At 45.3% G+C, this 12,162-nt stretch overlaps 1 protein-coding gene across 11 annotated transcripts in view; it reads left to right on the forward strand.

Moving 5' to 3' along the window:
- Positions 1 to 5,210, forward strand: part of LDB2 (LIM domain binding 2) — a 380,642-nt gene extending 375,432 nt beyond the window's left edge. For 5 of the 11 annotated variants that reach the window (XM_027041527.2, XM_027041449.2, XM_027041363.2 and 2 more), the window contains exon 8: positions 3,850 to 5,210. In XM_027041527.2, coding sequence (XP_026897328.1) covers positions 3,850 to 4,080 — 231 coding nt within the window. In that variant the 3' untranslated portion in view covers positions 4,081 to 5,210. The other 6 variants (XM_027041809.2, XM_027041719.2, XM_027041596.2 and 3 more) reach the window with 3 other exon arrangements.
- The last annotated feature ends 6,952 nt before the right edge of the window (positions 5,211 to 12,162 follow it).

A 12,162-nucleotide genomic window follows, 5' to 3' on the forward strand; every position in this document is an offset into this window, starting at 1 on the left:
CGGTCACTGAAGAGCTCAGCCTCTCCTGCCAGCTCAGTCTCCCGGTGTCAGCCAGCAGGGTACGGCACTGAGCAGGATTCTGAGGCCTTGGGTTTGGTGGGCCATCCGTTGGTGATGTCTGCCTCAGGTGTAGAATAGCAGTATGTGTGTCACAGATTTCAACATCCCTAGCCTCGTCGGAAACATTTCAATTTTATTTTAAAGGGCACATAGTCTGTTCCGCTCCCTTATGCTCCTATCCTCCAAGCCAACAACTACATCTTAGTGGAGGATCCCTGTGTCGAGAGGGCTTTTAATGAAGTGAGACCCCTTGGACTTCGAGAGAACAAGGCACCATTAGAAAGCGAGAGCAGAACGTCAGCACCACCCCCGCACCATGCAATTCAAGATGTTTCAATGAAGTCAAGCTTACAGATGGCCAAGGGGGGGCAGGAAAAAGCCACCGCCACATTAGGAAAATGTGCACATTTCGGGGTGCACTCTTGCTGAATGGACCTTCCGCGATAGGCATCGTCTGGCTTGTAGCGACCCCCTCTTTTAACCCTGTGTACTGAATTACCGACACGATTTGACTGTTGAACTAGAACGCGATCTGCAGGCACAAGGGCTGCCTCGTTCGAAGGCACGGCCAGGTTCTCTGTGCCACCGTGACCACAGCTGTGGTCCGCCTGGCTGCCGCGGCAGCAAACGTGCGTGTCCGGCGAGGACTAGGGTTTAATCCTTGGATTCTGCTTCTCACTCCATGAGCAGGGGCTAGGAGCGATCCCGAACTGCAGCCTCAACCCTGGGAGGGATGGAGACCTGTGTCATTCAACAGCAGTGACCCCTTCTGGCCAATTTAAGGAGAAGCATTGAGGGGCCCTGAAAGGAGTCACTTCCAGTCCTCCTCAGAGGTTGGTGGTCCTTGCACGGGGGATTAGTGAGAAGATGTGACAATGGGCGTGGCGCCTCCAGGCCTCCGGCGAGGAGCAGAGGTCTGCCTCAGGGGGAGCGAAGGGCATCCGGGGTTACCCTCAGACAGACCAGCCCTGCCTCCTGTGGGACACACGAGATAGCAGAGACGGGAAGGATAATGCGACTCTCACTACTCATGTTGAACGTTGGGGGGATTTTTAAAGATGGGGGGGTGGGGAAAACGGGGCCAACATCCGCTAGGTAGAGGCAGCCCAGAACGTGCACTATGTCTCCGTTCGTTTTGTGTGAGGCTAACCAAGTGAGACTGCCCGAGCAGAGAACCACTCTTTGAGTCTGTAGGTTTAGAAGAAGCAGGTAGAGCCCCGTGCATAGCGGCCTAAGCGGCCTCAGGTATCTATGCACATGAGAAGCCCACGGCACACATCTGTCATAGCTTGCCATCTGTCACTCATCCGCACAGGTACACACAGGATTATGTATCTGGCTAAGGATTTTCTTGTACAATCAGGAAGGCAAATGTGGCATCACTCTGAAATTTAGGATGCTTACAACTATCCATGCCTGTTCCAAACATGACAAGCCTACATCAGTCCCATTTGAAGTGACTCAAATCACTATTTTCACAGTACTTTTCTTGAATAACTGTTATTTTCTGATGCAATGAAGGCACCTGGAGTGTCGAGAACTTTTTCTAATGTCACGCTTAAGCTGCCTTCTGATTTTTCTCCTCTGTTTCCAAATTACGCTTACCTCCTCACACTGCCCCAGCCTCTCTCGATGACCTTGGACTCACAGTACTAATGAGGACCCATGTGGTCACTTCCCACAGCCTTCCCCTGCCCTGTGACACTTTATGCATGTGTTTTCCGACCCTTTCAACGTGTGCTGCACGTAAGTCATGAAATGAGATGAACCCGTGTCATCCTCTGCCCAATCTTGCCCCATTCTCCCCCCGCCCCCACCTTTGTTCCTGATCATAAGCACTGTCTCCTAACTGCCTGTAACCAAGTGGCACTTTTTTGTCCAGAACACCCCCAACGGGTCATATGGCTAACCCGATAATGTCCCCTCCTCTCTGGAGGCCACGTTCCATCTCCAGTCCTGTCGGCATTCTTGCCAATCAGAGTCTCTGTCTATGTTGTACCTCACCTTGAGCCCTCATGAGTCTCCCCACATGTCAATGTCGTGTCTGGCTCTTCGTTGCATAGTCAGTACGTTCTTCGAAGCACACTTCTGATTGTCCTGCCAGTACCTATATTTGCTGAGTTTACCCAGTGCATATTTGAGGCATTTACTTAATCTGGGACATATCTCTTTAAAATCATGTTTGTCAAATCACAAGATCGATTAGTCAGAAAACACAGTTTGGAAATCTATTGATTATCTCCCCATACTTTGAGGGGAACCAACCAATCAGTCAATCAAACAAACAAACAAACAAACAAACAAGGTTTTCCACTGCAAAATCAACCAGGCGACAAGCAAGGGTTTTGTTCAATTGGCACCTTCATAATTCTAGAAAGAAACGGGAGGGCCCAATGGACCGCCTCCTGACCAAAGGCAGTATTCTCCTATACCGTCCCAGGAAAGCCTCTCTTGCCCCAGTGAAGACAAAATTTTCGCCCAGTTACCAAGGCATTTCATCGAATTAGCGTCCGCATCAGGAAACACACCCTTACGTCTCCAAAAGCGTCTGGCTCAGCCCTGCTTGTTTTGGCAGAGGCGGAAGCTGATGGCCTTGGGCACTCGCCTGGAGTCACCGCACTTTTGAGTAGATTATTGCTCACAGCCTGCCCAGCAAGTATCACCCAGTATCACCTGACAGGTGTCCTGTCCCATGCCCAGGTCACCCACCAACCCCACACAGCCCCCTCTGAACAAAGAGGCCGGAGCCGTGCCCTGTGTATGCCCCCTTCTCCTCCCGGGCCCCGGGCCTCTCCAGCTGTGGCCTCCACAATGCTCCCGGCTACAGTAGGTGGCTTCCTTGTTTGCATGGAAGGACAGTCTGTGCTTAAAGGAGTGATTAGATGGATTCTTCTTGCACGCTTCCATTTCTGATGACTGCCAGCTTCATCAATGTAATTATAATTAGTGCTCTTCTTCCTTTTATGGCACCAGCTGGACAGACTGGTTCTCTTGACTGCCCAGATTGGTGGCAGGGTTGCCTGTGTGGGGATAGGTGACAGGCACCATGAAATAACAGATGGTAAATTCAGGGCTTGTTGGCAATCAGCAGGTTTTTGCTAATGACTTAATTAGCTATGCAAATTGTCAAATCAGTGTGAACATTGTTTTTATCGAAAACTTTACCTAAATTAATTACCATAATTAAGTAGCAGAATGTCAAGGATATTGGCTGCATAAAAGGGCCTGGCTGAGTGGAAAAAAGAGAGATTCTGCCTTCAATTAAAATGTATACCGTCCTTGGGACAGAGAGAACGCCATTTGGAATGAGTTGCGAGAATACTGCAGAATGGCACCCTCCCCCTGTTGGCTGCTAGTCTGAAGCCATTCAGAGGCCCTAACATAAAAAGTGGCGGATTTTTGGAGGTAGTGGAGAGCACCCAGCAGAAGGTTCCACAGCCCTCTCTCTAAAAGTCCCCAACGTCGGCAAGTTAAAAGCGTGGATTTTTTTAATCTTGAAAAATCCATTTTTTTATTTCTGCAGATTGCTAGCATTGCTCGTTCTCCGGTGTCAGGCTGCGCACTAAGGACATAAACTCGCGTGGTTGTTCCACGTCAGGAGGCAATGTTTATTTCCTGTAGAAATCCAATATGCGTCTCGCCCCCGCCCCCCCGACTTTGAGACTTGACCCCCGGTGCACAGTACACGAGCGTGTCTGTCCTAGACCCCCCAGCTCCTCCCGCTAGTGTTTTAAGCTGAGCTTCTCTGTCCCAAGGTTTCCCTGTAATAATGTCAGCTGCTGTTCACAGGATGTGATGGTGGTAGGCGAACCAACCTTGATGGGAGGTGAGTTTGGGGACGAGGACGAAAGGCTAATCACTAGATTAGAAAACACGCAATATGACGCGGCCAACGGCGTGGACGACGAGGAAGACTTCAACAGCCCCCCGGCCCTGGGGAACAGCAGCCCGTGGAGCAGTAAACCCCCCGCCGCTCAAGAGACCAAATCAGAAAACGCCCCACCCCAGGCTCCCCAGTGACACTGACCCGCACCCGCACCCGCCCCCGCCGTCAGTAGGTCGTGGGGCACGCTCACGCTTGCAGATCCTTGCTTGCAGGAGAGGAAGGAGGAGAAATAAAAAACTCTTCCACGCAAATACCTGTTTCTAAACCACAATGATCTGAGTTTGGGTTTCTTTGTTCTTTCTTTTTTTTCTTTTTTGAATTGAGAGGATCGTTCCAATAAACTTCCCTGACCCTTCCCTGGAGGCCTTCACAGGTAACACAGAGAGTGGCACTGATCTTAATGAAAAGAGCGAAAGCTTGCGCTTCTCCGGGCTCGGTGTTAACCACGTGTTTGTTAATTACACCCCACCCCCCCCCAACCCCACCCCGACGAAGGCCATGTTGTCAATACGCCCTCAGTGCTCAGGGTCTCGTTATATGCCGACCCTAACTACAGATGACTTTTTAATATTGTAAAATATTTTCTGCTTTTTGACTTGCATCTGAGAGTTTCCTGTTTCAGTAAAAAAAGAAAAGAAAAAAAATCAGCCTTTGGACAGTAATTTCAATGTATCCTTATTATTATTTTTTTCCTTCACCTTTTCTTTCCTGGGGTGACAGCTAAGAGGGCCTTGCAGGGTAATTATTGGGTGAGCTCATGTCAGTCGGTTCTCCAACCGCAGCTGGTTCAGTTGAGCCCAAGGGCTGAAACCAGAAATGTCTTTTTGTCATCGAAGACACCGAGGCAGATTTTTATGTAAAGACAGACACCTGGCCCCTCGAGAACCTACTCGTTTGTAAAATTGCTGTTGATCCAAATCTTTTCAAGACATGTAATCCATTAATTTTGTGGGCAGGTTAATAAATCTGAAACTTTTTTGTGTTTTTTATCGTATCTGAGTTGACTGTTGTTTCTTTTCATGGTATATTTCTTGTATAATATTTTGTAAAGCCCTCACCTGGTTCTTTTATGGGGATTCTTCTTTGGGGGCAATTCCACTGTATTTATGTGAAACTTTATAAGAGAACTAATTTTTCCATTTGCATATTAATATGTTCTTCCACACATGTAAAGACACAGTGGCTCCGTGTGTTATAAAACAGCTGTATTTTATGTATGCTTTACTGATAAGTGTGCCAATAATAAACTGTGTTAACGACCAAAGCAACTGCGTCTGGCTGTTTGTGAGCCATTGGCGAGGGGTTGGGGGGATGGCAGGGGGAGAAATCTGCCCACGATCATGAGAAGTATTGAGCTTGGATTTATTGCCCAGAGTCCAAACGGAGTGGAATTGTGACAGCCATGCCATCCTTCGTAAAGTCGGATTCCTTTCCCTGCTCACTGTGGTTCAGTTGGGCAGATGTGTGAGAGTCTGCTGTGTGCTGGGCACATGCTTGCCATGGACACAACAATGAGAAAGCAAGAACTGGCCTGTGTTGCAGCTTGGCAAGTGGAGGAGCGGTGGCTTCCCCACAAGTGTTGATTCTGCACCAAACAGCCCTACTTAAGGTCCACAGATACTATTTCAGCTAATCCCCAAAGCTTCACAAAGTTGGCATTGCTACCTCCATTTTTAAAGATCAATGTCTTGCTTGCCCATTTTTCCAAAAAGTTGCTATATGAGACTACAGAAAATTCACTTGAGGACGTTTTTCTTAAAAGAAATTTCCTCGTGTTTTTCCACTTTGTTTTCCACCAGTGAGGAAGATGAGAGAAGAAGTCAGCATTTGTTGGATGTGTATTAAGTGCCAGGTGATTTTAATTTATCATCTTGGCAAATTCTGGAAAGGCGAATTTGAAAAAGAGAAGTTATGGGAGGCCACGTGTCTTAGGTTGGGATTCCCAGAAGCAGAGCCTGAGATCAGGATTTGGGGGCACGAGATTATTGAAGGAGTGTTCTTCAGGTAAAAACAAAAGAAAAAAAGAAAAAAAGGGGCTGTCGTTTACCTGGGGCAACTCTCCATCAGGTCTGCCCCTCAGATCTCTTTCTGGGACAGAGGGGCATGCTCCTCTCTTGGCAGACTCTGGAAAAAGTGAAAAGAAGTTAGGCCAAATCACACATACGCCTGCTCACCCTGCATCCGCTGGCCGAAGCAAGTCGCAAGGATAAGCCTCACATCGGTGGGGGTGGGGAAATATACACTCCCTCCTGCAAAGTCCCGTGGCAAAGGGTAGGAATAAACAAGTGGGAATCTAGTCAACCACTGGTGACCTACACAATGTTGCCTGAAGAAATGTCTAATTATTTGCCAACACTTCAAAACTGATTTTAGAATTAAAATTTCGTGCTGCTCCTAACATCGTATCAAACAACAATGCAAAAAAATTTAACAAAGATTCCCATTTCTGAATGCCTGGATGGTGACAGTTGGCTGGTGTCAAGGCATGGCTACCCTGCTTGGATGCTCTCCACCGTGGCACACTTGACCCATCTCACCCACTCCACCTGGCTGGCTTCCACAGGCTACTGTATCTATTACACCCATGCTCTCTACTCCTTAAAACCACGTTCAGAAGTCAACATCATTGGCTCTATTTTACAGATGTACAGACTAATGTTCAAGCAGGTTAGGTGAGCCCGTTTGTCACATAGCTGGTAAGTACTAAAGTGGGCTTGCAGGGCCAAAGTCAGTGCTCCTTTCAGCAAGCCACACTGGTTTAGTGGTAGTGGGTCAGCCTCTGTGGATTAGGTTAGGAACGTGGCAAGCACGATCGCACTGAATCTTTGCACTGTTCCTGTGGGCAAGGTAAAGTTATCCTCCTCCATTTGGCAGCTGGTACTCAGAGCAGTTAAACAGCTTCCCCAAAGTCATGGAGGTCACAAGTGACAACATCATGTCACCTTGACTCTCTGAACCACTTTATTAGACTTACTGTCATGTACACGGTCTGCATGTTGGGTGTTTGGAGGTGTTCTCTGGCCTGGGAGAGGGGTCCTGGCATCCACCTTTCTACCATTTGCTGTGTATTTTCAGGGGTTGTCGAGGAGACTTCCACAGATCAAGAATTGCCACTGACCTGGTAATGGAACAAAGTGGGGAGGCCCCCTTTAAGACCTTGAAATCTCAAGGGCATCTGACAAGGGATTTAGAAATAAGTGGCCTAGTCCCTGCAGGAAATTTTTTCTCTCTCCATTTCTTTTTAACCTTGAGGTGAGCATTTAATGCAATAGGAAGACACAACTTGCACTGACACTACGTGGGGTGGGCCGCAGGGGAACAAGGTCAACAATATCAATGTCCCTAAATCAGGATTGGCAGCATCCTTGAGAAATTCATTTTATAATGGGATGCCTTTCCATTCTCCATAGAAACAATTACCAGGGTTTTTCGTTTGTTTGTTTGTTTGTTTGTTTCTGATTAAGTAACACATGCTCATTGTAGATCATTTGAACACACAGGAACAAGAAGACAAGTAATTCCACTACCCCAATATAAGCATTGCTAATACTCTGATACTTATCTTTCCAGTTTTATTCTTGGCTCATATACATTACAATGTTGATAAGATACAGAATAGACAATGATGTATCCTGCCCCTTTCATATAATATCGTCTCATGAGCCACCTCTGTTAACTATTCTTTAAAAACATGATTTTAATTTCCATGTAATGACCCACTAATGGAATATACCATAATGTATTAAGCCATTTATTTATGGCTGGTCAACTCCCTTTTTTACATCTCATTAGAATTTCATAATCATTAACAAACTGGTCCAAGGTTGATTAGAGTTTGTTAAATCAAAATTCACTTATTGGGTATTTGCCACGTGCCCAGCACCATTCTGAGTGTTGTGTGGGATTCCTGTACCTGGTCCCACCCTCAAAGTGCTTATAATTCACTTGGGATAGAGGACAAGTACATAAAATGCTGTCCAAGCATATAAGGCTGAATCTATTCAGAGGATCAACAAAGCACAGAGAATAAAACCTCTAGGAGTTTAAAGGCATTTGATTCACACTCACTGTGTTCTACCCTGTCTGCGTCTTGCTTTGCATCTCACTTAGTCTTTACCACAGCCGGAGGATGTGGGTGTTTTGTACAGGAAGCTCAGAGAAGTTGAACACCTTGCCCAAGGTCACATAGATAGAAAATGCCAAGGTCAAGTTTGAACCAACACATGACTCCAAAGCCTGTTCTTTTGCTGGTGTGCCACAGGAAATCCCTCGGGGAAACAGCAAATGCTGTGAATGAGTGTTGGCAGGAACGACTTCGTGACAGAGCAAGAGGGGACAATGCATCGATACACGCACCCACATCTGAGTGTCTGGCTGACTCTCACAATTCGCTCTCTGGCTTCATCTTTTATCCATCACTGCTGTCAAGATGAGGTCTCTGATCGCTGGGGATATTGAGGAGTTTGGGTTTTGAACAAAACCTAACGTATCAGCACTCTTGCTGTTTACGTAAAGGTATTTTCAGCACTTGAAGCCATTAAGCTGGAAAAGGCATTGAAAGGTTATTAAAACTATAAATTAAGGGAACTGGTGAAGCATTGTCTATGGCCCTGCCCAGCCCTACCTTCTCCTCCCTTCCTATTCTTTCCAGAACTTCACCATCTTGGGCAAAGAAAACATTTCTTCTTTCTCAATGACTTCCAAAGACCTTCTGGAAAGTATTGATTCCTGAGTTAAGCAAACCTGTTTTGAAGGAAGTTCTTCTTTGTGTCTCTTCCAGAGTGGACATGATGTATCTTGAACTCTTCTCCAATAGGAAGCCATTCTTTCTCTTTTAATTCTTAATTTGTTAAAAGTAGTATTTGCTCCTTGGGGGTTTGCAAATTCTTCTGCTATGAAAGTGTTAATGCTTTCGGAAAGATCTGCAAAAAGTCTCAAACGGTTGTGAAACGGCTTTAACTCCTGAAGCCCACCTGAAGTCCATTGTCACAAAAGTGAAAACTTCTATTTCGTAGAAAAAGTGAATTTTGGAAAACCTGGGCACTATCTAAGGGATCAAACACCTTTCACTTCCTCTAGCCAGTACCGACCAATATTGGCAAGTCCTGTTGTTCCAGGAGAGCTTCTGAGGAGCTCACTCAGGGAGAAGAAGGGTGTGAATATTGGCAAAGCCTACCACTGAGGTAAAGGAGGGCTCAGATTTCCCTGGATTTGCCTTTCTGCCCTAAATCACAAAGCATTTCAAAGGTACAGGCCTCTGGAATTCACAGGATTGTTTTCCTATGATAGAAAACCCTGCTTTCCCCTTTCCCCATTTTAGCACCAAATGTCCCTCATCCTGGGAAATTCCTCACTTCCAGGCAGCCCAGCCCATTCGTGCAGCAAAACAGACAAATGCATAATCAGTAGCCACTGCTACAAAGCATCTTTTGCATTCCAGGCACCTCGCACACCCACTCTGGGAAGGAAGGGGGGCGTTAATGTTATTGTTTTGCTGGTAGGAAAACTGAGGTGAAGAAACATTAAGGAAGATGCCCAAGGACCCCGAGCAAATAAGCAACAGAACTTAGATGCAATCTCAGGTGTGACTGGCTCACAGCCTGTGCTTTCTCTGCTGCATCGATGGCTTTGAACTCTTATTCTAAATAAGACCAAGGGAAGTGCAATATATAAAGTTAACTAAGAGAAACAGTCAAGCATCAGAGACCGTGAAACCCAGAAAAAGTCCTGAAGAACCAGAGTCTTGGTTGTACAACTCAGGTCTACACCTGTATTCTCCCACTGTCACTAGGCCGCAAGAGAACACCACTGGCTCAGTCACGCTAACGATCGAAAAAGCTGCTGTGCGCTATGGCATTTGGCCGATGAGGAAGTATGCAGACAAATGACACTGGGAACCTACCACAGAGAGCCAAGGTTTATCCCAGCTGGTCCAATGAAAACGTCCCTTTCCGTTGCAATGGAGACTAATCCAGCCTGTCTTAATGACTGGCCTGTAGTTTTGCTGAAGTCCAGAAAGCAGTTAGCAATATCTATGGCCCCTTTGCACTCAATCCAGTTACTTCTGCAACTGGGTTTGGGCAGTTTGCATTTGCCAAGTGCACTTTGGGAGATTCTTTACAAATAATTAGAAAAGTAAGTTGTGTGGGGTGGGGGGAGGCATCTCCAGGGTGGGCCCTTCTCTAACTCAACCCTCTATACAATACCACCACCCAAGAGTGACAGAATGTTGCTTACCTCTCACTGCAGAACTCCGACAATGAGGTGGCAATAATCCCCAGGCTATCATTTTTAATGGAAGGACACAGTACTTTTTATTTTATTTTTAACTTAATTTCAAGTTAGTCAACATACAGTGTAGCATTGTTTTCAGCAGTGGAACCCAGTGATTCATCACTTACATATAACACCCTGTGCTCATCCCAACAAGTTCCCTCCGTAATGCTTATCACCCAGTTAGCCCATCCCCCCACCCACCTCCCCTCCAGCAACCCTCAGTTTGTTCTCTGTGTTTAAGAGTCTCTTATGGTTTGCCTCCCTCTCTGTTTTTATCTTATTTTATTTTTCCTTCCCGTCCCCTATGTTCATCTGTTGTGTTTCTTAAGTTCCACATATGGGTGAAATCATATCTTTCTTTGACTTATTTTGCTTAACATAATTCACTCTAGTCTCATCCATGTTGTTGCAAATGGAAATATTTAATTCTTTTTGACCAAGTATATTCCATTGTACATATATGCCACATCGTCTTTATCCATTCATATCAGTTGATGGACATTTGGGGGTCTTTCCACAGTTTGGCTATGGTTGATAGCTCTGCTATACACATTGGGGTGTGTGTGCCCCTTTGAATCAGCATTTTTGCATCCTTTGGATAAATACCTAGTAGTGCAATTGCTGGATCATAGGGTAGTTCTTTCTATTTTTAATTTTTTGAGGAACCCTCCATACTGTTTTCCAGAGCAGCTGCACCAGTTTGCATTGTCACCAACGGTGCAAAAGGGTTCCTCTTTCTCCCCTTCCTCGTCAACATCTGTTGATTCCGGAGTTGTTAGTTTTAGCCACCCTGACAGGTGTGAGGTGGTATCTCGTTGTGGTTTTGATGACGAGTGATGTTGAGCATCTTTTCATGTGTCTATTAGCCATCTGGATGACTTCTTTGGAAAAGTGTCTGCTCATGTCTTCTGCCCATTTCTTCACTGGGTGATTTAGTTTTTGGGTGTTGAGTTTGATAAGTTCTTTATAGATTTCGGATACTAACCCTTTATTGGATATGTCATTTGCAAATATCTTCTCCCATTCCATCGGTTGCCTTTTAATTTTGTTGATTGTTTCCTTCACTGTACAGAAGATTTTTATCTTGAGGAGGCCCTAATAGTTCACTTTTGCCTGTTTCTTTTGCTTCTGGAGACATGTCTAGTAAGAAGTTGCTGTGGCTGAGGTCAAAGAGATTGTTCCGGTTTTCCCCTCTAGAATCTTGATGGTTTTCTGTTTTACATTTAGGTCTTTCATCCATTTTGAACTTATTTTTGTGTATGGTGTAAGGAAGTGAGAACACATTATTCTTTAAAAGAGAGTAAATTGTCTCCACTAGCAAATTTAATCTCCCTAGCCATTGAGACCACCAACATCCTTCATTCTTTACTTCCTTTCAATATGTGCACAAGGTTGGCTCCACATTTTAAAGAACCAGACTAATTCTTGCTTCATAGTCCTAGGAAAGAGGTTCCTGGATAACTTCTGATTTAAAATGACTCCCAGTTTAACATGACTTCTAACCACTGCCCTTGAACCAGAGGACAACTGATGTTACAACCATCAAAACCAAATACAGAAGGCACTGTCCAAAACATTTTTGAAAATGAAGAGCGATGAGGGGAGCCTGACCCTAAGATATCCCAAAGCGGAGCGTAAATGAGCCTAGAGGTGGACGCACCAGGGGAGCTCAGAAACACATCAACACATATATCTGAATTCGGGGTATTTTACATTTATGAGAAAAGGATGGGATTAAATATCAGTTAATTGATTGGCTATACATTTCAAAATGATTATCTTACTTTAGTCCACATGTAAAAATTTCAGGTGAATTAAAGACTTCAACGTAAGACAACAAAAGCAGTAGAAGAAAACAGCAAATCATTAAAATAGGAATTTAGAAATACCTCTCTTCTCTAAACACCAAGACTATAAAGATGGTTTCGTTTTGCTTTGTC

Source organism: Acinonyx jubatus, chromosome B1 (assembly GCF_027475565.1).
Source record: "Acinonyx jubatus isolate Ajub_Pintada_27869175 chromosome B1, VMU_Ajub_asm_v1.0, whole genome shotgun sequence".
Classification (NCBI taxonomy): Eukaryota; Metazoa; Chordata; class Mammalia; order Carnivora; family Felidae; genus Acinonyx; species Acinonyx jubatus.